Here is a 27,488-nt window from a genome sequence, read left to right as displayed (position 1 = left end):
TATTCTATTCTATTCTATTCTATTCTATTCTATTCTATTCATTCCTTCTATTCTATTCTTCATTCCTTCTGTTCTATTCTATTCTATTCTATTCTATTCTATTCTATTCTATTCTATCCCATAATTCTATTCTATTCTATTCTATTCTATTCTATTCTATTCTATTCTATTCTATTCTATTCTATTCTATTCTATATTATTCATTCCTTCTATTCTATTCTTCATTCCTTCTGTTCTATTCTATTCTATTCTATTCTATTCTATTCTATTCTATTCTATTCTATTCTATTCTATTCATTCCTTCTATTCTATTCTTCATTCCTTCTATTCTATTCTATTCTATTCTATTCTATTCTATTCTATTCTATTCTATTCCTATTCCATTCTATTCTATCCCATAATTCTATTCTATTCTATTCTATTCTATTCTATTCTATTCTATTCTATCCTATAATTCTATTCTATTTTATTCTATTCTATTCTATTCTATTCTATTCTATTCTATCCTATAATTCTATTCTATTCTATTCTATTCTATTCTATTCTATTCTATTCTATTCTATTCTATTCTATTCTATTCTATTCTATTCTATTCTATTCTATTCCTATTCCATTCTATTCTATCCCATAATTCTATTCTATTCTATTCTATTCTATTCTATTCTATTCTATTCTATTCTATTCTATTCTATTCTATTTATTCTGAATGGCATTATGCATTTTACCTGCTCTGTGTGGGCTGATCTTCCCCAATGACTTGAAATGTTCCAGATTGCAATATGTAAAGCACTGCACGATTGAGTGGGCCAGGAACTTTGGGTATAAAAAACAACAACAAATAAATAAATAAATAATGGAATGCTTGAACAATGGGAGTACTTGCGGAGAAAAAGTTTAAAATTCACACTCAGTTATAATTTAAAAGATTTTTTTTTCCATAAGATGATGTATCGCTGGTATTTAACACCAGACAAGCTGTCGAGAATGTATAAAGGTACTTCAAATGAATGTTGGAAATGCAAATGTGAAGACGGGACTTTTTAAAAATCATTTATGGTGGACATGTGACAAAGCAAAGAAACATTGGATTCCCATCCTAATACAGAAGACTCTCCAATTGAATATAAAGACAGAACCAGAAAGTTTTCTTTGTGGTTTAATGGAAAAAGACTTGGGGAAAAAAATTGGATTATGTATGTTGATGGCAGCAAGATTGCTTTATGCAGTAAAAAGAATGGCCGCTTTGATCCCCCTAATGGACAAATGACTGCAAAAGCTGATGGGAGTTAGCAGAGATGGCTAAAACGACTGCTTTGATTAAAGAAAAAACACACACGCAATTAGTTTGTTTCTACTTGAAAACCGCTTGTGGACTTTGTGCTCAAGATGGGGGGGGGGGAATGAAACTTTGATTTTGGTTTTTATACCAATGAGATAGGATTAGTTGTTATAGAAATGGCTAGTTTATACTATTACCTAAAAGTAAAAAGTTTATACTATTATTGGTGGCCCCCAGGGGGAGATCCTTCTCTGTGGGCGCCCCGGAGCTATGGAATCAGCTCCCGGTTGAGCTCCGGACGGCGCCCGATCTTCGCTCCTTTCGCCGCGAGCTAAAAACATACTTTTTTGAACAAGCTGGCCTGGCCTGATGGGGGACTGGGGGGGTTGCTATTGTTATTTTATTGGGGTTTTAAGATGTATTAATTGCTTTTAGTATATGGGCATGTATTTAATTATTTTTTTAACTTTTGTAATCTTGTATTTTTATTCTTGCCCTGTTCACCGCCCTGAGTCCTTCGGGAGAAGGGCGGTATAGAAATATTATTAAATTAAATTAAAATTAAATTATCTTACTTTACCGCCCCAAAGAGAGGCAGGAGTCAAGCCTTTTCTTTCTCCCCCCCCCCTTTACTGCACTCTTTTCTACACTTTCCCCTTCCCTTCTTCCTCTCAGCATGCAGGCATCTCCCCCGCCTCTTAAATGCATCCGATCGCTTAAAATGCAATATTTGGTACGTTCTCACCTCCAGTTCAGCCCTTCCAAAGGATCTCGTGGATCGCCCATGGAAAGAGATGACCTTTTAAATCAGGTCTGACACCGGCACAGGTGCGACATGGCCCAGCGCAAATGGGTTGCCCGGAAGAAATGGGCAGCTAGCTTTTCTAAAACAGCTTCAGATGGTAAGTGGCCTGTTTCACTTTAGCATCATTATTGGTTGGTTGGTTTCTTTTTTTCTTTCCCCCCCCCCAGGGCTTCAAGCAAGAGAGGGTGACTCACGTATCCCCGAGACATTTGATCTGCTCACACATAGGGAAACTGCGGTACAACTTTGCACCTGTGTCGGACCAGAATGCTATAAGGCAGCACATCTCAGCCTCGGCTAGTTTAAGAGGCGTGGACTTCAACTCCCAGACTTCCGCAGCCAGCCATAAAAGTGCTGAGATTGTTTCTCAGGCTCAGCAAAAACTTGCTATAAGGTCTCTACTGTATGGACCTATAGAAGCTATAATTAGTGCAATGTCTGTCTGTTTGTAAAATTTATTAGTTGCCCATCTTACCGCACAGTAACTTTGAGTGGCTGAAGATATCCAAAGGTAAAACTACATAAAACCTAATAATATAAATACAATACCCTAAAAAAAATCAAGCGTGAACCTCAGCCACATATTACTCTAAAGTTAAAGGTTTCTCCCCTATTTTAAGGGATAGATAAAAAAATGATAAGAGAGAGAGAGATAAAAGATAGATAATAGAAGATAGTAGACAGATAGAGATAGATAGATAGATAGATAGATAGATAGATAGATAGATAGATAGATAGATAGATAGATAGATACATACATGCATGCATGCATGCATACATAGACAGATGATAAAAGTAGATGATAGATAGATAGATAGATAGATAGATAGATAGATAGATAGATAGATAGATAGATAGATAGATAGATAGATAGATAGATAGATAGATAGATAGATAGATAGATAAATAGATTGGATGGATGGATGGATGGATGGATGGATGGATGGACAGAGAGATGGTAAGATGATAGAAGATAAAAGATGAGATAGATAATAGAAGATAGATAGACAGATGATAAAAGATGAGATTGATAGATAGATAGATAGATAGATAGATAGATAGATAGATAGATAGATAGATAGATAGATAGATAGATAGATGATAGATAGGCAGACAGACAGATAGATGGGATGAGATGGGATGAGATGAGATGAGAGAGAGATGATAGATATAGAAGATAGATAGATAGACAGACAGACAGACACACACAGAGAGAAACAGACACTAACATCATCCGAACTATGCAGATATTTTAAAAAAGGAGAAAAACCTTGTATTCAACTTGGCTGCTCTATTTTCTATCTTTTTTTTAATGCTGCTGTCAGTGTGGAGGCCACCTGCCCAGGTTAAACTGCAGCATTTAGTAGCAATTAGTACCAATGTGAAACACGAACATTGAAAGTTTTCTCTTTTTTTAATGGCTTCTTTTGGAAATGGAACCATTATGGAGCTCAAAAAATAGCTTCCCCGAGTAGCATTTACTGAAGTAAATATTTTGTCCTCTGCTCATTGCTAAAGGGAAAAATAAATACCCTCCAAGATTACCTATAAAATAATAAAGAGGGTGATGATAATTACAACGTAGCATTTGCTGTTAAACCAGGAAAGGAAGATTCTGGCAATCCTTTCCTTTCCTATGATTTCGAAGCAACGAAAATATTCAGTCCAATCTTACTGTAACAGAGAATACGGCTCTATTTATGTGACAACCTGACAACATACAATTTCATGCTTGTTGAACTGATCTGTGTTATAGATTCACTGTGAATATTATGAAGCCTCGCCATTATAAATATGAAACAGGACACACTTCTTCAAAATAACTCCAGGAGCAATTTATAGCTGGCTTGTTTGTGTGTTCGAGGCTTCCAAGGCTGCATTTCACTAAAACAGATGTGCAACACAACTGTGACCAAAGTGGATTTGTGTTGAACTATGAGAAGAAGGCTAATATACTGGGGGGTTGAGGGGGGGGGGTTGCTTGCCCAACAGCTGACTCCAATTTGTATTTAGAAATTGGACTGGTAAGAACACAGTGTCCTCGTGGCGGTTGTTTTAACACACAAGCCAAGACTTGGTGTCCTTCATTTAGGAGAGCTTAGCTGCCTTGTCTGGGTGAATGTTTCTGTTCTGAATGTCAGCTTTTTGACCAGAGACCTCACCAAAACCACCGTAGTCAACCCAGCCACTTCCTCCACTACGCTTGGATGCCTGAACTTCCAGTTCAAGGCAGTTGTAATCCTGGGATCCAGAACTGCTGATGTTCCCCAAGTTGGACTTTCAACCCTCATGAAACCCAAAGACACTTTTTTCAGGAGGCAACTGGACTTTCTGGTTTTTCTTTGAAGACCTTTCGCTTCTCATCCCAGAAGCTTCTTCCGCTCTGATTGGATGGTGGGGGAATGGAAGGATTTATACTCCTTGCAGACAGCTGGTCATTTGTCTTCTTTTAGAGAGTCGTTGAGGCCACTTGGAGGTTTACCTGTGTCCTCAGGGTCACCTGAGTGGTGCAAATGGGTGTGGAGCCTCCTTGGAACTGCTGAAAGGATTTGTGTTGTGGAGTGGAGATAGATGATGCTATGTCCTTACCCCTCTGCTCAGTTTTGACACAGATGGCCTCTTTGACCCCTCTTTCAAACCAGGAGTCCTCTCGATCCAGAATGTGGACTTTGCTGTCTTCAAAATAGCAGCCTTTGTCTTTTAAATGCAGATGGACGGCTGACTCTTGTCCTGATGAGTTCGTTCTTCTGCATTTGTTCTTTTGTTTCCCTGATGTACAGATCTGCACGGGTCTCACTGCATTGACCAGCATATGCCACGTTGCTCAGTTTGTGTCTGGATGTTTCATCCTTGAGGTGGACAAGCTTTTGCCTTAGTGTATTCTTGGGTTTGAAGTGTGCCCGTGACAACTGTGACCTGGATGACTGACTATGTCCATAACAACCTTGATTTAAACTACGGAATGATCCCTCAACACCAACAGATTATTTTTTTTCTCCCTCTGCTCCAGATGTCTTTCATTTTCACAGCTGTTTGGTCCTCCCAGCAAGTTGACCTCTGATACTCTGTAACAGGGGCTCAATTGCCAATTTCCACGCTCAGCTTTAATCTTGACCGCTCCAGCGATAAGACCAGGAAAACTGCTGAAGAACAGGATGATGTTGGACATGTTGTGACATCTCCTTCACGTGGTATCTGGACATAAAGGTTGCTCACACCATCCCAGGAGAAGCTTGCCAAGGGTGCTCCTTGAGTCCTTTTGGGCTGAGAGCTTTACATGGACTTGCTTTCGATAGGCCAACAAATCAATCAATCAATCTGGATTGGAACACTGGATCACCTGGACTAAAATTGAGCCAGTCCAGGAGAACACACCTTGCAAAAACTTGACCAGAAACAAGAAGTATGTAAGTATTTCCAAACGTGGAATCCAAAATCTGGGTAAAATGTAATGAATTCTTGGAGGATGGTCAGGCAATGCAAGCTTGAGGGTGCTAAAGTTTATAAGCAACAGCTAAGCAGATTTTATTTTTCTTAAGCAATGTTGCTGGAAACAAGATCTCTCCACCTGTCTCTTTATTTAGTAAACTTTAGTGCTCCAGGGCGTATGGCCTCATCCTGCAATTGTAGCTAAAGATATGATAATGTGGGATTTATCTCCTTCTCAGAATCAGCAATTGTTAGATTTGGAGGTCAGGAAAAAGGGCTACGTTCCCTACAGCCTACTCCTTTTGTTACAGCCACGACGGAGCTCAAAATTTGGAAACAGGTGTATACTACTTTAAGAGGGATATGTATTTTAAGTAATATATTGTTTTCTTATTTTTCTCTCCCTTTTTTGTTTTTCTCTCTCATATCTTTTCTTTTGTGTTTTTTTCTTACTTAATTTTTAAGGCATGAAAATAGATTTTAAATACTTTAAGATAATTAACTTTGGGAAACTTTTAACGGGTAAGAATGTTTTGAACATTCTAGGGAAAACAAATAAATTTAAGTAAGAATTGTAAACAGGATTCACGATGAGGCAACCAAGATGACCAGAAAAGAAAAGAAGCATAGTATTGCTGTGATTATTACTGGTAGAAATTTTAGAAAAATCTTTATACTTAAAATTGTTACCTATCAAACTAATAAGAAGTGTATTCATTCAAGGTTGGCAAAGAGAATATTATTGGAAGAAGAAAAAATCAAGCAAAGATATTATGTGGACTTTGGAATACAGAAACTGATGGTTAGTGATTACTTTGTAAATATAAGCCCAGATAGCATGCTGTTTACCATATATCAAGGTGTTTATATTTAAAAAAATCAATAAAATATATTTAAAGAAAAAAGAAGAAGGAATGGCTATCTCGTGTACAATGGAACCCAAAGCTTCCGTTGCTAAGTGAGACATTTGTTAACTCAGTTTTGCCCCATTTTACAATTTCCAGAGTTGCTAAGGGAATCCAACTTCCCCCCTTGATTTTGCAACCGTCATAAGTACGAGTCAGTGGCCAAGCATCTGAATTTTGATCAAATAACCATGTGACGGTTGTAAGTGTGAAAAACCTTTTTCAGTGCCCTTGTAACTTTGAACAGTCCCTAAATCAGGGGTAGGCAACCTCGGCTCTTTTATGACTCGTGGACTTCAACTCCCAGAATTCCTGAGCCAGCCGGCTCAGGAATTCTGGGAGTTGAAGTCCATGAGTCATAAAAGAGCCAAGGTTGCCTACCCCTGCCCTAAATGGACTGTTGTAAGTTGTAAAAGGTAAAGGTAAAGATTCCCCCGCACGTGCGTGCTAGTCATTTCCGACTCTAGGGGCCGGTGCTCATCTCCGTTTCAAAGCCGAAGAGCCAGCGCTTGTCCAAGGACGTCTCCGTGGTCACGTGGCCGGCATGACTAGACGCCAAAGGCGCACGGAACGCTGTTACCTTCCCACCATAGTGATCCCTATTTTTCTACTTGCATTTTTACGTGCTTTCGAACTGCTAGGTTGGCAGAAGCTGGGACGAGTAACAGGCGCTCGCTCTGTTACGCGGCACTCGGGATTTGACCCGCCAAACTGCCAACCATCTGATCGACAAGCTCAGCGTCCTAACCCACTGAGCCACCGCGTGTAAGTTGAGGACATCCCTATTAAGACAAAACTAGGATTTCTTTCTTTCTCCCCCCCCCCTTTGCTCAGGGTGGGAAGCTCACCCAGGATCTTTTAATGAGCGGATGTAATCTGTATTGCTTTCCTAACGACAAAGATCTACCTAGGCTTCCATCCCAGCCTCACAGTTGCCAAGTCTTCAGAGAGGACATTCAAACGAATCTGGAATTCCTGTCTTCTTCTTCAGATTTACACTGACGAGGATGGTGGTATAATCAAAGCCAGGTCCACGGTTGTGCCAATCTAGAGCTGGCCGAGAACATCAGCTAATCGATAGTCACCTAAGCTGCCTCGCAGGTGGCCTATGAACCTGTCCTAGTTTCCTGTCCCAGTGCCCCAGATTATGAAATCACAAACCTTTGTGACGTCCTCTCTCTCCCAGTGAGGTCCACATTTGTTTGACCGTCTACAAACAAGATAGATACACTGCCTGATAGGTAGCCAACTCTAGGAGGACTGCTAGTAAAAACAGATGGATGATAGGCAAACGTATCAAAAGACTGACAGATCCCATGGACAAGACAAGTCCATGCTCATAGTTCCTTATCGGACGATATACTGTACAGGTAGAGTTTGACTTACAACAGTCCATTTAGCGACTGTTCAAAGTTACAACAGCCCTGAAATTAAAGTAATAGTAATAAAGTCGGAAGGGACCTTGGAGGTCTTCTAGTCCAACCCCCTGCCCAGGCAGGAAACCCTATACCATTACAGACAAATGGCTGTCCAGTCTCTGTCCACAAGTCATAAAAGGGCCAAGTTTGAAGACCCCCTGTTCTAGGACATCTGTCATGATGTCTCCTTTAAACCTGCCTTAAAACTTTCCTTCAAATCACCGTCAACTCCTCTTAGCAACCCGAAGCTTGTTTATCAACAGTCAGTTTATTAAATCTTTAATAATATAGATAGAATATTCAGTTAATTTGTGTGTTGAGCCATGGATGTTAATTTGTAAGCATAATAACATACTGCAATCATTTGCATAATAGCATTTTAATCTTTTTCTTTTTCTTTTCTCTCTTTTTTAGTAAAAGCTGTAATTCCCTACAAAGAACACTGCAGTAGGAACTAAGTGACTATCAGTAATCCTAAAAAATAAAAATTTTAAAAAATAAAAAAAATCTGATCCTATTACAGCGTTGGAACCAACCCAAGCTGTTTCCTTAAATCTCTGTTCTCTGATTTAGGTGTCTGTGTGGAGAATAAAAATGCGGCATAAACTAGTGGCATTCGACTATTTCCTCCATGCCATTTAGTATTCATGAAGCACCACTGGCTTTTTTTGCACAGCCCTTGCAAGGATTCCGTCAAGATCCAGAAGTCCAGTTACGCATTTCGAGTGAACACACACACCCAAAAGCTCTTTGGGGCTGAATAGATGACCGAGATAAATCACGTCGGGCTGACCCGCGGAGGGGGATCGGCTACCCACAGCCCCCAACTCTGGGAACTGGCCTCTGCCCAGATGTTATCTCGCCCTAACGGCTGGCCTTGAGCTACAGGTTTTGGGGAAAATTAAGCAATGGCATTCCGACAAAACCCACACCTTCATCCGTGGGGTACCAGCCAAGTCCAGTTCAGCAAGCTGCTAGAGCATCTGGGGAACCCATTAACCCCGGGTCACAGGGCTGTGCAAAGAAAACACCGGGGGCTGTTTAAAAGTCGTTTTTTTTTTAAATAAAAAAATTGCAAGATCTGGTCATTCATTAATCAACCGGGCTCCAGACATTGAATGGATAACTTTGCAGCAGCAACTTAGGGCCCCAGCAGAAGAAAGGTGGGTCCATGCACGTGATTCAGAAAACCATAAAAAAGCCCCAATGGCTTTTGACACACACACACACACACACACACACACACACACACACACACACAAACACTGCAGATGGATATGGGCTGGTTTTATCGTTGCAGAATTTCTTCTCTCTCCCTCTCTCTCTCTCTCTCTCTTTTGGCAAGAAGGAGGCTAATACAATCCTGGGTTGCATAAACGGAGGAGCAGAATCAAGATCAGTACCGCTTTCTAAAACCCCACTGAGTCCACACCTGGAATACCGTAGCCCATTTTGGTCACCATATCACAAAAAAATATGCTAAGAGCTTGGAAAAAGTTCAGAGAGGAGCAACTAAGAGGATCCAAGGCCTGGAGACTAAAACGTACAAAGAACGGCTGTGGGACTTGGGTTTGGCTAGTCTAAAGAAAATAAGAAACAGAGGTGACATGATAGCAGTATTCCAGTATTATTATAATTATTATTAATCCCATTTATATCCCGCCCTTCTCCGAAGACTCAGGGCGGCTTACAATCTAAAGCACAAATCAATGTGCTTAGCAATAGCCTTCATTCTATGTATATGCCTGCTTATTAGGGCTTTCCCCCCCCCCAAGTGGCATTATTACAAAGTCAAAATCTGGGTCCTCATTTGACCTACCTCGGAAGGATGGAAGGCTGAGTCAACCTTGAGCCTGGTGGGACTCGAACCTGCACTAATTGCAGGCAGCTGGTGTTACTTAAGCAGGCATTAGCCCACTGCTCCACCAAGGATTTGAGGGGCTGCCACAAAGAAGAGGGGGTCACATTATTCTCCAAAGCACCAGAGGGAAGGACAAGAAACAATGGTTGGAAAACAAAGAGAGAAGCAGCCTGGAATTAAGGAGAATCTTCCTGACAGTGAGGACAATCAACCGGTGGAACAGCTTGCCACCAGAAATCCTGGGCGCTCCATCACTGGAGATTTTTAAGAAGAGACTGGACAGCCCCTTGTCTGGGATGGTACAGGTTCTCCTGCTCAAGCAGGGGGATGGACTAGAAGATCTCCAAGGTCCCTTCCAGCTCTATTCTATTCGCTTTGCAAGGCATGGGGAACACTTCCAGGAAGAATCTGTTCTCCGACCCTTGGCGTTTCGCAACTCACTGGAAAGCTAAAGGCCCCACAGAGAAGTACGGGAACCCAGAGATCGATAACCAAACATTTTGCAAAGCCCTGAAGTACTTTGGACCAAGCTGTGCCCAAAAAGCCACCTGCACATAATTACCCAAGTCTCCCTTTCAAACCCTGGCTAATTTTTTTTTTAATCATGAGGGACGGGATTATATCCCGTGGTGGGATTCAAATAGGTCAGGGGTAGGCAACCTTGGCTCATTTGTGACTCGTGGACTTCAACTCCCAGAATTCCTGAGCCAGCATGGCTCAGCTTGGAAACCTCTCCCTTTCCCCTCAGCGTGGCCGGCTCAGGAATTCTGGGAGTTGAAGTCCACGAGTCATAAAAGAGCCAAGGTTGCCTACCCCTGAAATAGGTGAACAACCGGTTCTCTGCATGGATGCTGCTTCCGGAAGTCTATCCTGGGCCCGGGCCACAAAAAAATTAGCTACCGGTTCTGCCAAACAGGTGCGAACCGGGTGAATCCCACCACTGGGATTATCCCAGGAAAGAAATTTAGGAAGGAATTATGGCTCGTCCTTGACTTAACAACCATCTGTTTTAGCGACCGTTCAAAGTTACGCCGTCGCTGCAAAAAAAGTGACAGGACCGGTTTTTTCACACAGAAATGTTGCAGCATCCCCCATGATCTCGCGATCAAAATTTGGACGCTTGGCAACTGACTCGTGTTTATGACGGTCACAGGGTCCTGTGATTCCCCCTTTTGAAGGGCAAAGCCAATAGGGAAGCCAGATTCCCTCAACAACCATGTTACCAGCTGAACAGCTGCAGTGATCTGCTTAACAACAGTGGCGAGAAAAGTCATAAAATCCCCTGAACAACTGTCTCGCTCAGCGACGAGAATTTTGGGCTCAGTTGTGGTCGTAAGTTGAGAACTATCTGTAATAGGTAATTAATATATAACATAGGTTAAAGTCAAGAACATTGACCCAAAGGTGCTTTTCAGGAGGCAACTGGACTTCCTTGTTTTTCCTTTGAAGATGTTTCACTTCTCATCCCAGAAGCTTCTCCAGCTCTGACTGGACGGCGGGGAGTGGGAGCTGAAGGGGCTTCTGGGATGAGAAGCGAAACATCTTCAAAGCAAAACAAAAAAGTCCAGTTGCCTCCTGAAAAAGCACCTTTGGGACAACCAGGACCTGGATGATGGAGAACCTCAGTAGACATGAAGAACATTGAATGAATGCCATTTTTGCCGATGTTCTGTTCGCTGTCAGAATTGTTGTTAAATGCTCTTGTATCAGTCCACGTTTTCCAACAGGGCTTATTCATCCATAGTAACCATGTGGCATTCTTCTCAAAAGCACAGCTGAAATACAGCGTCCATTTTTGTGTGGTGTACGTACAAAAGTGAAATCTACAGGTTGGGTTTATCTTGTCCTAAACAAGAAATGCCATCAAGCTAAACGTCTATGGAGATTCTCCGTCGTCCATGATTGTCCCAAAGGCGCTTTCTTCCAAAAAGGCAAAGGGACTTCCTTGGGTTTCTCTTTGAAAACCTTTTGCTTTTCATCCAAGAAGCTTCTTCAGTTCTAACTGCCAGGTGGGGACATTCACCTACTAGTCGGTTAGACGCGAAGATGCTTCTTGGATGAGAAGCAAAGCATTTTCAAACATAAGACCAAGGAAGTTCCAGTTTCTTTTTGGAAGAAAGCACCCTTGGGGCATCAGGTTAAAGCTCAGCTATGCTAACCAGGTTTCCTGTCCCATATTCAATACAGCTAGATTGCAGCCTTAGCTGACCATCTTGGTAGCACAAAGCTCCATCAGGTTAGAAAGAAGATCCACATGACCATTCCTTCCCAAATGTCAAACCCACATCTATTTATTCATTTGGCAACAAACATAGACTGTTTCATCTGGGATGTTTTTCCAATTTCTCCATCTAGCACGAATCTGGGGAATTCCTGTGTGTGTGTGTGTGTGTGTGTGTTTGTGTGTGTGTGTGTGTGTTCCATTCAGTTTCTCACCACGCCTGACTGTTCAACTCTTGAACTCCAAATCTGCAGATGCCACCATCTGCCGACCCACTGCTAAAATAAAATGGCTGGTTGTGCAGAAGTAGAAAAGGTCAGTTGACAAACCAAGTCTAGAATGCACATGTCTACGGAGATTCCCCATCATCCAGATCCTGGTTGTCCCAAAGATGCTTTTCCAAAAGGCCACCGGACTTTGTTTTTCCTTGAAGATGTTTCGCTTCTCATCCAAGAAGCTTCTTCCGAAGCTTCTTGGATGAGAAGCGAAACATCTGCAAGGAAAAATAAAGTCCGATGGCCTTTTGAAAAGGCAACTTTGGGATGTTTAGAATCCAGAAACTTCCCTGCGTAACCCAACCCAGTTGAAGAACAATACTATGGTTGTTATGTTCTCTGTTTGTGCAACTTACCCTCATGCAAAACCCTGGCTTTCACTCAAACAGCAAAACCTTATCTGGGCATTCCTCCCTGTCTGTAGATGTGGGCTAGCTCACCTGATTTCAGAAAAACATAAATATACTCAGCTTTGCTGTAGATTTAAAGTGAATTCTTTATTTTTTTAAACAAAACAAAACATAAAACAGAATGTCAGAGGCAAGGAGGGAGCATGCAGAAATGGGGGACCGTTGCTTAGTAATAACAGACAACCATTTTTTTTATTGTGGTCTCCACTATCTTTTCAAAAATTAACATTTCATATTGGTAGCACTTGGCCATCATACGGAAAAAATGATTGCAAGGTCCGGGGGTACAGGAGAAAATTGACTCGCCGACAAAGTCTATGCTTGCCAAAAAAAAAAAAACAACAACAACCCAAAATGTTGGATCTCAGAAATCACTCCCGATTATTTATTGCGACAGGTTCCCAGCCATTATTGTCACAGGGATCTCCTCAATTTCAATTCCATCCAGAGGCCTGGATTGGAAACACAACCAGCGCATTCAATCACCAGCTGCGAAGCTGGCCGGTGGTTTAAATATAAAAGCCGAGGGATGACAGTTATGGTCAATCTGCAGGAAAAAGAAAAATCACCTAATTGAAGCAAGGTGAAATCTCGGGCCAAAATCAGTCTTGAGAGCAGCACAAAAAAGTTCAATCCTCTTAAGAGACTACATCTTTAGAAAATTCCTGAGCGCTTCGGGAGCCTAGAAGGTAGATAAATGTCTATCTATCTGAAATGGTCTAGGGGGGTCTCCTGCTTGATGGGGGGTTGGACTAGAAGACCTCCAAGGTCCCTTCCAGCTCTATTCTATTCTAATACTGCATCCAGTTTTGGTCGCCACGATGTAAAAAAGATGTTGAGACTCTCAAAAGAGTGGAGAGAAGAGCAACAAAGATGATCAGGGGACTGGAGGCTAAAACATATGAGGAACAGTTGCTGGAATTGGATATGTCTAGTTTAATGAAAAGAAGGACCACGGGTGACATGATAGCAGTCTTCCAGTATCTCAGGGGCTGCCCCAAAGAAGAGGGAGTCAAGCTATCCTCCAAAGCACTTGAAGGCAGGACAAGAAGCAACGGATGGAAACTCATCAAGGAGAGAAGCAACCTGGAACTAAGGAGAAACCTCCTGACAGTCAGCACCAGTGGAACTCCTTGCCTCCAGAAGCGGTGAAGGCTGCAACACTGGAGGTTTTTAAGAAGAGATTGGACAGCCATTTGTCTGGAATGGTATAGGGTTTCCTGCCCGAGCAGGGGGTTGGACTAGATGACCTCCAAGGTCCCTTCCAACTCCTGTTATTCTGACTCTCCGGAGCAGCTCAGTTGCCTCCTATAATTCATGCTTTGTTCCTTTCCTGCTACTTCAATTTCATCTAAGCTAGAAACGACCTGCATAATGAACAAATTTTCCGCATGTGGTAGTCAGCTTTAGAGGGAGTATCCTTCCTGCATTAGCGGCTTTGATAATGGAAATAACAACAGATCGGTTCAGAGCAAGGGTGCAATGAGTGACTGTATTATTTGGCTTGATGCAATCTTCTGATTAGACTTCACGTCTTTTGCATTTCAGGGCTTTGCACGCACTGCTATTAATTATTATTATTATTATTATTATTATTATTATTATTATTATTATTATTATTATTATTTTCAATATTTACTCAACTTTAGTGCTCCTTTCACCATACGGAGAGATTGTGGCTTGCAGAACTGTAAGTGACTCGCCCAACATGGACAAGAAAAGCCGTGAAAGGGGGGGGGTCACAGCTCACTGAACAACTTTTCTCGCTTAGCAACAGGAATTTTGGCTCAACGGTGGTCGAGAACTACCTGTAGCAGACTATGACTGAGTTGCCCTTGATTTATTTTTTTTTAACCTCCTCCCTGTGTTCTTTATTCTGAATTTAATGCATTGCTTGGAGAAGTTGAATTTAAGCAGAATAATAGCCCTGCTTTCCTCTTTTTAAATAAAATAAAATAAAATAAATCTTTTCCTGATCAGAAGCCACCGCCCAGCAGCTTCTATTAACCTCGTAGGAGAAAAGCAAGGAGAAATTTTCAAACGGGCATCCTCAGCTTGCAAAAAAAAACAACAAAAAAAACAGGGAACTTGCCCAGTAGGTTTACCAGTGAGTGAAAATGGAGTCAAAGTGATTATCCAGTCTATTTAGCTAATAAGGATAGATCTTCCCCATAATAGAGTTTCCTCCTCTGGCTTCGCTTCAAGCTACGAGCTACGTCGGTTAATGAGTAGGCTTCAGTGGCTACCCTGCAAGTATTTAAGGTCCTGGAGAAGAACCTCCATCCCAGCGATGACAAGCTGTGACTGGAAGTATCAGCTGACAGTTCTACGTTCTGCATTCTTCTTGCAGAAGAATACCGAATTCTACAGGCCCACATTCACTTCTCACAACACCGATACCCTGCAATCTGAGTCTATGACAATTCGCCCTGGGACAAGAGTTAGACTAAAATGAAAGAAATGGGGGAAATAAAGCCATTAAAGAAAGGATGCAAAAGGAGGGACAGATTGGAATGTGAATTTTTTATTTATTTTAAATAAAGAATAGAATAGAATAGAATAGAATAGAATAGAATAGAATAGAATAGAATAGAATAGAATAGAATAGAATAGAATAGAATAGAATAGAATAGAATAGAATAGAATAGAATTATGGGAGAGAAGAGACGAAAAGAGAAGAGAAGAGAATTATGGGATAGAACAGAACAGAACGGAACGGAATGGAATGGAATGGGAGAGAAGAGAAGAGAAGAGAAGAGAAGAGAAGAGAAGAGAAGAGAAGAGAAGAGAAGAGAAGAGAAGAGAAGAGAAGAGAAGAGAAGAGAAGAGAATTATGGGATAGAATGGAATGGAATGGGAGAGGAGAGAAGAGAATTCTTTATTGGCCAATTCTAAATTTGTCTCCAGTGCCAAAGCTCACCGCATACATACAAACAGCAAAGTGATAGGTCATAGGTCATAAATCATAGTTACAATCATCAATTGTAAGTTACAAACAACAATTGATAAATCATAAGAAAGCAATAGGAGAAGGTAGCAGGAAAAACAAGATGAGGAAAAAATGAGAAACGAGAGTGCTGTGGATCCTATGTGTTCAGCAGAGTGATGGCACAAGGTGTGAGTGTGTGTGTGGGGGGGGAACTCTCTTTACCTCTGGTTGTTTTGGCGTGCCAATAAGGTGTTCGTTTAAAAAAAGGTATTTTAACAGCCTGCAAGCCCAACATCTCAAAGAAAAAAACACAGCAGCCATTCCCAAGGATCTCCTGGTGTGACATTTCTCCCTTCAACCACTGCAGGAGGAAAAGCCTCAGTCCTCCCGCCTCCAGGCAGCTTAATCATCATTACAGCCAGCAATGTTAAATGTAATCTGTGAGAATGAGAGGAATGTCAGGTTTGTCCTGGCCAGGTCCAGCTGGCTGATGGGAGACCCAACGGGACAACAAAGGCAATCTCAGTTGCAAAACACACCGTAAATCAGATTGATAATGAATCAAAGGTCTTCAGTAAAAATAACTTAAGATCTCCGGGATACTTGTCCCTCTTTTAAGTTGCTACCGGACCCTTTGTACTTTTATCCACGACAAATTAAGGTTGCCAGCCCTGTGGCAATAGTAGATCTCCTAGCCTACATCACAAAAGCAAGATCTGTCTTTTATTGATCTTCAGGAAATAGCCGGGGGAATTTTTCCAGCTGAAACGTGGAATAAAAATGTCCTAGGCGGGTATTATAAGAAACGGTGGTGTGTAGATCACATTTCACGAACCCACCCCCACAAAAAAAAATATATATATAGGACCGTTCCTTCATGCACATCCAAAAGAGATTTACATATACTAAATTTGAATCAGGGTTTATTGGGACGATCGAAGATCAATGAGATTCCACGACTAATTACACCGAAAGCTACAAGTTATTTCAGGAACTGAACCTGCTCACAACGGACAGCACAACTTTCCAGTGTCAACTGATTGAGGGTCTGTAAAGCAATGGGCATTTCCAGACTGCCATGGTTTCTAGTCAGGACTAACCATGGTTAGCTTCACTGTGGCCAGCCTTGAAACACTGATAAACCATGAGGCAACTAGTACTCACCACAGCCCTTCCGTCAGAGACAGCAAACGTGGTTTCATCCCATTCAGGGTTTAATTTCATTCCGTCTACCTTTTCCCCCTCCGGATCTGATTTCCCCCAAATCTTAGAATTTGCGATGGGGGGAGAGCTGTAGAACTGCACATTCAGGCAGTCCTCGACTTACAACAGTTCGTTTAGTGACTGTTCCAAGTTACGACGGCCCTGAATAAAGTGACTTACGACCACTTTCCACACTGAATAACCATTGCAGCCTCCGCTTGGTCACGTGATCCAAATTCAGAGGCTTGGCAACTGACCCGTACTTATGACGGTTGCAGCGTCCCGGGGTCACGTGTGATCCCCTTTTGCGACCTTCTGACAAGCAAAGTCAATGGGGAAGCTGGATTCACTTAACGACCAGGTTTCTACCTTATCAAATGTAGTGAATCACTTAACAACGGCAGCAAGAAAGGTCGTAAAACAGGGCAAAACTCACTTAACAAAATTAAACTTTTGGGCTCGGCTGTGGTCGAACCTGTTTAACGAACCGGATCCTGCCAGGTGACATGCACCAGATCTACTAAATCCTATTGTCCGTGTCACATTCCCCCTTTGCTTCTGCCCTGAAAACGACATTCATATTGGAGGGTGGAGATCGGTCCTCCGAGCTTGTGGGTGGGTTTCCGAACGTTTTGTTTACCAGGCTAGGTAACAACTTCAGGGGGGGTTTAGGGGACGTCAGTGTCCTTCTGTTGTGGGTGTGTCAAGTGAGGGTCTTGTGATGGGTCAGGTGTGGGTCATCAGTGAGCGCTCTGTCCCAGCCCACGAGTCCTTGTTCTGCTCACAAGGAGAAACCCCTCTTCCAACAAGCAGGCAGCAACCGCAAGAAAAAACAACCCCTTTTATTAGTCCGAGGCAAACAAACACAGTCCACAGAAACTCCATCCTCAACATGAACGACTGCCTTTGGCAACCAGCACCTCCCACACCTTCCCTTTTATAATGCAGCCAAGATGTAGCTTCCTAATGCCTTCTCCTTTGCCTTTGAAGCCACCCCATTGCATTCCTCTGTCCTACTCGCTTCTCTTGCCAGCGCTTTCGTGCATCCTGGATATTTCCCAGCTGTGCTTCATCACTGCCCAACTCAGACTCCCAGCACAGCTGGGGCTCAGCCTGAGCGCGCGTAGAGGGGCCAGGGTCCTCGACCGACTAAGTCTTGGAGCTCCTCAGAGCCTTCCTCTGACTCTGATGTCACTCCAGGCCCCTCCTCCTCTTCCTCATCTAATGCCTCAGACTCAGCTGCCAGGTCCACTGGCGGGCGAGGAATCACAACAGTTAGAGGCTTGTGATGGGTCTTGTAATGAAACATTCGGGAAGCAACTCACAAGCTCAGAGACCAAACCTTCGACTTCATCCTACACCCAAGCTACAGATATTTGCCACTATTGCAAAGATTCATATTTATTTATTTCTGAGAAAGAGTTTTAAATCCCCCTGTCTGAATTTTCTGGGCAGTACGTAACCCGAGTTGATACGCCTCAAACATTGGGCTTCCAGAAATGAGTTTTTTGCCACTAAGACAGGCATGCTTTAGGGGAATTTCTTCGTCTACCTCATAATTTTATATCTGCAGATTCCAAAATTCAATCACTCCCATCCATCTGAACGTTGAGAACATGTTCCTCAAAGAACATCCACCTCAAAGACCAAAGCAGAGAGAAGACCGTCACAGAGAACACTAAAATTCACCTGGACCAGCATTGGCTTTTCTTACCTCAAATATGTTGGATGTCTCGTTAGGATAGGGATGGGAGATGATTTCCGATTGGTCGTTGTACCACTTAAGCCCACCCAGGAACCCGCTGTCATCCAGATCATTGACATCTAATTCGGAGAGATCAAGTTCCGGAAGGTCTGCACAGAGAGGCTGGTCTTCCCCAACTAAAGCAGCACACTAAGAAAAAAAAGGAGAAAAACAAGAGAAATGGGATAAAATGGAGAAGATGGAGAAGGGGGAGGAGGGGGGGAGGCGTCATGTGATCCCCTTTTGTGACTTTCTGTCGAGCAAAGTCAAGGGGGGAGCCAGATTCAATTAACAACTGTGAATCTTAACAACTGCAGTGAGTCACTGAACAACTAGGGCAACAAAGGCCGTGAAATGGGGCAAAACTCACTTAACAACTGTCTCACTTAGCAGCAGAAATTTTGGGCTCAATTGTGGTCGTACATCGAGGTACCTCCTACTTACTCCAAGTTCTTTTAACCCTCTACATATGCTCCGACCATATCTGAAAATAAAACTCATTTGCTGAATTAAAATCTTCAGCACTGGCCCTACCAACAGAACAACAGAATAACAGAGTTGGAAGGGACCTTGGAGGTCATCTAGTCCAACCCCTGCTCAGGTAGAAAGCCCTATACCAATTCAGACAAATGGCTGTCCAGTCTCTTCTTAAAAACTTCCAGGGTTGGAGCATCCACCGTTTCTGGAGGCAGGTTGTTCCACTGATCAATTGTTCTTACTGTCAGGAAATTCCTCCTTAGTTCCAGGTTGCTTCTCTCCTTGGTTAGTTTCCATCCATCCATTGATCTATCCATCTAACCATCCATCCATTTATCCATCCATCCATCCATCCATCCATCCAACCACTGGTTAATTGTTCTCACTGTCTGGAAATTCCTCTTTAGTTCTAGGTCGCTTCTCTCCTTGGTTAGTTTCCATCCATCCATTGATCTATCCATCCATCCATCCAGCCATTTATCCATCCATCCAACCAACCAACCAAGAGCAGTCTTTAAGTAGAGCAAATTATGAATGTGTGTATGTGTGTGTGTGTGTGTGTGTGTGTGTAGCAATATGAAGTTCTCGAACTCCAGGAAGAATATAAAACAGCTGTTTATTGTTAAAATAGTAAATAGTCCGAGGACGTCTCTGTGGTCATGTGGCTGGCATGACTAGACACCAAAGGCGCACGGAACACTGTTACCTTCCCACTGTGGTGGTCCCTATTTTTCTACTTGCATTTTTACTTGCTTTCGAACTGCTAGGTTGGCAGAAGCTGGGACGAGTAACAGGCGCTCGCTCTGTTACACGGCACTCCAATATTAACAATAATTGGAGAAGACCAATCCGTTCTACTAGACTTTTGCCAATAGGGAAGCAGACCCAGATGATGAACTGTTGGGCATCAGGGATCAATAAAAACCAATTTCCAAGATTTGGAGTGGTGAGAATCCAATTTTTCTACCCAAGTCTCCAGGAAGTCTTTTGTTGTGTGTTTAATATTCTCCTCCTCTGAATCTGCCTTCTTTGGTAGATAGGTAGGGAGATAGGTAGGTTTGAAGAAACCCTAGGTAGATATGAATACCAACAACCATGATCTTGGTGACGCGCAGGTGGTTTACTCGGTGCATTGGCATTTGTGGCACATATACCATTTGTCCACACGAGGTAGCCCAGATCTGAAAGGCAGGTCTTCTAAAACTTGCTTGATCAACAGTTTTTACTTTCTTTTGAACTGTTCCCAGGACATCCTCATAGCACACCTGACTTAGAATATAGAGCAAGGGTCTTCAAACTTGGCCCTTTTATGACTTGTGGACTTCAACTCCCAGAATTCCTCAGCCAGAGTGCCTGGCTGAGAAATTCTGGGAGTTGAAGTCCACAAGTCATAAAAGGGCCAAGTTTGAAGACCCCTGATATAGAGCTTCTATTACGTGGCTACGATGTAACACAAATGGGAGGGAGGGAGGAAGGAAGGAAGGAAGGAAGGAAGGACCGTCATAAACACGAGTCAGTTGCCAAGCGTCTGAATTTCTGATCCCATGACCATGGGATGTTGTAATGGTTGTTTAGGTGTGAAAAATGGTCCTAAGTCGCTTTTTCAGCACTGTGGGAACTTTGGACAGTCACTTTAATGAACTGTTGTAAGTCTAGAAACTCAGGTTTCCAATGAAGTCACTTTACTCAGTAGATTTATCTGTGTTTTAAGGAAAAAATGGCAGACAGTCCAAAATTTAGAACAGAACATCAGAGTTGGAGGGGGTCCTCAGAGGACATCTAGTCCAACCCCCTGGTCAGGCAGGAGACCCTTATAACCATTTCAAACAAACGGCTGTCCGGTCTCTTCTTAAAAACCTCCAGTCTTGGAGCACCCACAACTTCTGTTCCACCGGTTAATCGTCCTCACTGTCAGGAAATTCCTCCTTAGCTCCAGGTTGCTTCTCTCCTTGATTAGATTCCCTCCGTCGCTTCTTCTCCTGGCCTGGATGGGTGGCTAAGGATCCTGGTCAGATGTCTGAGGCCAGACATGGCAAAGAGGACCTGTATCTCATCTTCTAGTCTTCCTCCAGGTTCTTGAGTGAGGTCAACTAAGGGGACACCAAAGTTTTCCCAACTCACGAATCTACCAGCACAGGACGTAAGCAGAGTTTGCTTTTTGGAGAAAGCTGGAGAAGAGTAAAATTTCTGGAAACATTTCAAATAAAATCTTAGAGGAGGGAGAGGGGGGAATTGTTGCAGATTCCAAGTTTGCTATCGCAACGGCAACGTACATATCTGAACCAAGAAATGAGGTCGACAGGCACCCAACCCACGATTAAGGCTGCAATTTCGAATCCAGCCTTCCTTGGCCAGAGAACATACAGAGCAGGTAAACAGATCACGGAGCAGAAGAGGGGTGGGGGAAAGTGAAGGCTTTGGTATAATAGCTCCTTTCTTTGTATCCTTTCCGGGTGTAAGTGGTACTAATCCTGGCGTTATTCGAGGTAGCTCTCCATAGATCGTGCGCAAAGGAAGAAAAGAGATTCAGCAAGGTTACTGTAAAAAAAAAAAGAAGTCCTGCCTTTCCCAGTCTAAATGCCGGTGGGCTAATAGAAAGAGGGTCGTTATCTTGATACACAAATGAAGTAGGTTGATTACAGGAAAATCTGGGGCTTTGTCTGAAAAATTGAAATGCTTAGAACTCTTCTTCAGGTTGGGGTTATGGAAGTTAGAAGCTCAAGAACCAGGAGTGGGCAAAACAGCTTGCCAGGTTGTTGTTGTTGTTGGCAAAACAGCTTGCCAGGTGGTGGTTGTTGTTGTTGTTGTTGGCAAAACAGCTTGCCAGGTTGTTGTTGTTGGCAAAACAGCTTGCCAGGTTGTAGTTCTTCTTCTTCTTCTTCTTCTTCTTCTTCTTCTTCTTCTTCTTCTTCTTCTTCTTCTTCTTCTTCTTCTTCTTCTTCTTCTTCTTCTTCTTCTTCTTCTTCTTCTTCTTCTTCTTCTTCCTCCTCCTCCTCCTCCTCCTCCTCCTCCTCCTCCTCCTCCTCCTCCTCCTCCTCCTCCTCCTCTTCTTCTTCTTCTTCTTCTTCTTCTTCTTCTTCTTCTTCTTCTTCTTCTTCTTCTTCTTCCTCCTCCTCCTCCTCCTCCTCCTCCTCCTCCTCCCTGCAAACCCCCCTCCTTTCTAGCACTGATGATGTTACCTAGTTTGGCTGATGAAACGTCTGCAAGAAAGCCACCAAGCTCAGAGAGCACCAAGGACCACCACCAGCTCCTCCTCCTCCTTCCTTCCTTCCTTCCTTCCTTCCTTCCTTCCTTCCTTCCTTCCTTCCTTCCTTCCTTCTTATCCTTCTCCCTCTTCCTCCTCCTCCTCTTCTTCTCCTTCTTCTTCCTCCTCTTCCCATTTTTTTCCCTGTCTAGTGAAATGGGGCTACATTCTCAGAGTAATCCACACAGGGACACACACTGCGGAGGCCATCTTGGAGCCACGCAAGAAACAACCCCGTAGTAGCATTCCTGATCGGTGCAATTGTCATTTGGGTTGAATGACTGCGGTGTCGCTTTAACAAAAAAAGAAAAGAAAGAAAGTCTCCGAGGGGGGAGAGTTAGAGGGCGCAGGGCAGGGGAGGCAGATCAGAGAGAACAGCCCAAGTGAAAAAAAAAACAAAAAACCACCCACCATCCATTCTTGTCCATGTTGACATGGTAATAAAATTAATCCTTCTGGATAGAGGCTGGCAGTTCTGACTCCAGACACATTAGTAGCAAGTGTTCCTGTTATTAGTTTAGCTTTGGCCTTTGGGTGATGCCAGCTTGAACATGCAAAGTCTTATAACTGTCCTCGTTTGACTTGTAGAAATTTGGCCTTTGCTTTTCTCTCTCTCTCTCTCTCTCTCTCTCTCTCTCTCTCTCTCTCTCTCTCTCTCTCTCTCTCTCTCTCTCTCCCCCCCTCTCTCTCTCTCTAACAGGTGCATCTTCTGCTCCCAGCATAGAGACCAGGCTTCCCAATTCTACTCTTAATTTTCTACCAGGCTCCAGGGGACATTTTGAGCCCTCCCCAAAATGCAAAGGCTAATCTGTCACACCCCCTCCTCCCAGACCCTCCCTCCCTCCCTCCCTCCCTGGTGGGTTTAGCAAAAAAAGAGCAAAGAATAAATGAGTGCCTCTGTGTTAATGAATCATCATAATTAAGCATACTTCCGCCAATAACCTTTAGGGAGGCTACGGTGCCTTGGAAGGTGTGTGTGTGTTTTTTTAAAAATAAAGTGACTTGGGGAAGAGGAGGGGGGGGGCTGCAGGCTGATTCCCGGCTATTAATGAAAACCATAATCTGCATTTAACAAGGTTGTCTTTTAAAAGAGAGAGAGAGGAGACTTTGCAGAAGGGAGGAATATTTGCAGCCTCCTCAACCTTCCTTGAACCAAGAGACCCTCGGGATGTTGATCCATTTTTTGGGAATAGGCCATCCTGGCTGTGACAGCATCAAGTATTTCTGGGCTGAAACTCCACCCCGAGTATTTCAGCCCCTCTGGGGTGAAGCAGAAATACTTTTAGGAAACGAAAAAGGCGAGATTCCTCTGAAGGACAGCAGTTGCAAGCAGATAGTAAGTTGGCCACTGCATAGAGGATACCTCTTGCACACACTCTCTCTCTCTCTCTCTCTCACACACACACACACACACAATGTACTAAACAATCTGCCATTTAAAACCCAACAGCCCCTTTCTTTCCGATAAGCAAAACAATGCTAACCCTAGCCTGCATTACATTTTTCTCACTCCCAGGCTGAAATTCCTGCAGGAAAGCATATGATTAAAATAGATGATCACCATTTGCACAGATACCGCCGGTTCCTCAAATAAGCTCCTAATAACGCATGATGGAAAAAAGAGAGAAGAAAGGAGGGGGGAGAGAGAGAGAGAGAGAGAGAGACAGAGAGAGAGAGAGAGAGAGAGAGAGAGAGAGAGAAGAGAGAGAGAGAGAGAGAGAGAGAGAGAGAGAGAGAGAGAGAGAGAGAGAGAGAGAGAGAGAGAGAGAGAGGGAGAGGGGAGAGGGAGAGGGAGAGAGAGAGAGGAGGAAGCCACAGCAGAGGAGAAAGAGAGCGGGTACAATGACAGCCGGACAATAATCAGTTGGATACTCCCAGCTATTCAGAAACGTTTGGAGCCGGTAAAAGTCACCCAGGTTACAGCTTGGAGCCAGAATAGCTCCGGGACCTGTGAATTATCCAGAGCCCTTCGCGTTACTTGGGAGTCAAAGCCCAGAGACTTTGCAATTGCAAGCAAACAGAACTTATTCCGGCAAAGTGGAAAGATAGTAAAATAATTTTTAAAAAAGAGAAAAGGGAGGGAGGGAAGGGAGGGAGGGAAGGGAGAAAGGGAGGGAAGGAGGGGAGGGAAGAAAAGGAGGGAAGAGGGAGGGAGGAAAGGAAGAAAGATAGGGAAAGAGGGAGGGAGGGAAGGAAGGAAGGAAAGAAGAGAGGGAGGGAGGGAGGGAGGAAAAGGAGGAAGGGAGGGAAGAGAGGAAGGAGGAAGGAAGGGAAGGAAGGAAGGAAGGGAGGGAGGGAGGGAGGGAGGAAGGGAGGGAGGGAGGAAGGAAGGAAGGAAGGAAGGAAGGAAGGAAGGAAGGGAGGGAGGGAGGGAGGGAGGGAGGGAGGGAGGGAGGGAGGAAGGAAGGAAGGAAGGAAGGAAGGAAGCTCTCACCACAAGGGGAAAATAATGCCTAGGTGGGAAACCACCAACTCCTCCACCCGAGATCGCCGCGCCTCTTCCGCGCCTCCGCCCAGCAGACCCGCCGCCGGGCTGATTTTCCCCTGTCCGAAGAGCCCCCGGAAGGCCGCGCCTCGCAGGCTCGCTCCAGAGAAATCCACGCCAAATCCCGCGGGTGGGCTTTGATTTTTTTTTCTTTTTCGGGGTCCAAAGTTTCTCCAAGTTTTGAGAACTTCTTCGGGCGCAGCCCACCCACCCACCCCCCGCACCCCCCTGACCCTCGGGGCGGTCCATCGGCTTCGCTCCGGGCGCGCCTCCCTCGCCCCCCCCGCCCCCTCCCCAATGAGGAATCGTAGCCAGCTGCCCCTTTGCTGCATTGACGGTTATTAGTAGTATATTGTTATTGTTATCGTTTTTTTGTTATTGCTGTTATTGTTATTGTCGTTGTACTTGTTGTGGTTGTCCTCGTTGCTGTTTTAACTCCAGCAGCATCAGGAGCCCCAAAGCTCCGCTCCGTCCCGGGCTGCGTCCTGGACTCTCGCCCCCCCGCCCCCCCCCCCGGCCCGTTTGGCCGTCGGGGTGAACCAGCCCGTCCCCCCTTCCCCCCTTCCCGTACTGTCCCCCAGGAGCATCTCTGCCCCCCAAAAATCTTCACACACACACACACACACCCGAGGAAGGGGGGCATTCCCAACCAGCTCCGGCTCGCCCGGGCGGATCTCCGCCTGCCAGCTGAAGCTGCGCCGCGGAGGGGGGGGCGTCTCCCCCTCCGCCGCCCCCCAACACTCCCCCCCGTCCCTTTCGCCCAGCTTTTGAGGGGAGCTCGGCTCCTATCGGGCGGGGAGGGGGGGGGAGACTTCTGCCGGCGACTGGAGAGGGTTAACCCGTCCCCCCTCCCCCCGGAAAGTAGTTTTCTAGTGCAGGAAATCTCTGCCCGCCCGCCCGACACCCCCCCCCCTCAAAAAGAAAAAAAAAGACAGGAGCCGGGATCGAAAATAAAAATGATGCCCGGAGCAACCGGAGCCTAATCTTGAGACAGAGGGAGAGAAAGAGAGAGAGGAATGAGAGAGAGAGAGAGAGAGAGAGAGAGAGAGAGAGAGAGAGAAAGAGAGAGAGAGAGAGAGAGAATAAGGGAGATGGAATGAGGGAGGGAATGAGAGAGGGAAAGAGAGGGGGAAGGAGAGAGAGAGAGGGAAGGAGAGAGCCTGAAAGAGAGAGGGAAGGAGAGAGGGAAGGAGAGAGAGAGAGGAAAGGAGAGGGGGGGGAAGGAGAGCGCCTGAAAGAGAGAGGGAAGGAGAGTGAGGTGGAAAGAGAGAGGGAAGGAGGGAGGGAAAGGGAGAGAGGGAATGAGAGAGGGAAAGAGAGAGAGAGGGGGAAGGAGGGGGAGAAAGGGAGAGAGGGAATGAGAGAGAGAGAGAGGAAAGGAGAGGGAATGAGAGAGGGAGAGAGAGAGAGAGAGGGAAGGAGGGAGGGAAAGGGAGAGAGGGAATGAGAGAGAGAGAGGAAAGGAGAGGGAAGGAGGGAGGGAAAGGGAGAGAGGGAATGAGAGAGAGAGAGGAAAGGAGAGGGGGGGAGGGAGAGAGCCTGAAAGAGAGAGGGAAGGAGAGCGAGGTGGAAAGAGAGAGGGAAGGAGGGAGGGAAAGGGAGAGAGGGAAAGAGAGAGGGAAAGGAGAGGGGGGAAGGAGAGCGCTTGAAAGAGAGAGGAAGGAGAGCGAGGTGGAAAGAGAGATGAAAGGAGGGAGGGAAAGGGAGAGAGGGAAGGAGAGAGGGAATGAGAGAGAGAGAGAGGAAAGGAGGGGGGGGAAGGAGAGAGCCTGAAAGAGAGAGGGAAGGAGAGCGAGGTGGAAAGAGAGAGGGAAGGAGGGAGGGAAAGGGAGAGAGGGAAAGAGAGAGAGGAAAGGAGAGGGGGGGAAGGAGAGCGCCTGAAAGAGAGAGGGAAGGAGGGAGGGGAAGGGAGAGGGGGAAAGGGAGAGGGGGGCTGCCCGCCTCCCCCGCCGCTCACCTCCAGCTCGCCCCAGCCGGCGTGCGGGGGCCCCGGCTCCCACGCCATCCAGCTCCGGAGCCGCGCTGCCCCGCCGGAGGGAGCCCGCCAGCCCGCCCGCCCGCCGGCCAGCCAGCCAGCCAGGAGGCGGAGGAGGCAGCCGGCAGCCCTTCCCGGAGCGGCTCCCGCGGCCCCGGCTTACTACTCTGCCCGCCGCTCACGTGAGCCGCCCGGCCGGCCAGAGCGGGAGGAGGAGGAGGAGGAGGAGGAGGAGGAGGAGGAGGCTGGCCCGCCCCCCCTCCCGCTGGGGAGGGGGGGAATACGGAGCCCGCTGACGTCACGGCCACAGGCTGCGCGGGGGGGGAGGGAGGCGGGCGCGCGTGGCCGAGCCCCCGCCCGAGCGCGCCCCCGCCCGCCGCGCACCGGCTGCACTTCTGGGGGGGGGAGGGGGAGGGCCTTGAATTCCCACTTTGGTTGGGGGGGCTTGAAATGGCCCCTCCCCCCCCGTCCTTTTCTTCCTCTCCCTCTCCTTCTTTCTTTCTCTCTCCTTCCCCCTCCCTCTCTCCCTCCCTCCCTCTGTTCTCTCCATCTCTCTCTCCCTCTCCCTCCATCACTCTCTCCATCTTCCTCTCTCCCTCCCCCTCTCTCTCTCCCTCTGTCTGTGTGTCTCTCTCTCTCCATTTTTCGCCCTCCCTGCCTCCCCCTCTTTCCCTCTCCACCTCTCCCTCCACCTCTCTCTCTCTCTCTCTCTCTCTCTCTCTCTCTCCTCTTCCTCCCCCCCCCCCCGCCCCGCTCCGTTCTTTTTCCGACTCGTGCCTAGCACGAGCCAGGCAGCTGCCCAAATGGAAAAGCCCAAATGGAGATGCC

General features: G+C 45.3%; 1 protein-coding gene across 1 annotated transcript in view; it reads right to left on the bottom strand.

The window, feature by feature from the left end:
* PPARGC1A (PPARG coactivator 1 alpha) overlaps positions 1-26,812 on the bottom strand; it is a 102,201-nt gene extending 75,389 nt beyond the window's left edge. Inside the window, exons 1-2 of the mRNA XM_081332451.1 lie at positions 26,643-26,812; positions 18,450-18,629 (exon numbers count right to left, since the gene is read on the bottom strand). Of these exons, the coding sequence (XP_081188577.1) occupies positions 18,450-18,629; positions 26,643-26,690 (228 nt within the window). The 5' untranslated portion in view covers positions 26,691-26,812. The remainder of the gene's footprint in view (positions 1-18,449; positions 18,630-26,642) is intronic.
* Positions 26,813-27,488: the final 676 nt, after the last annotated feature.

The sequence above is a fragment of the Vipera berus genome, assembly GCF_964194415.1.
Source record: "Vipera berus genome assembly, chromosome: 7".
Taxonomy (NCBI): Eukaryota; Metazoa; Chordata; class Lepidosauria; order Squamata; family Viperidae; genus Vipera; species Vipera berus.
This window is presented reverse-complemented; position numbering and strand designations above follow the sequence as displayed.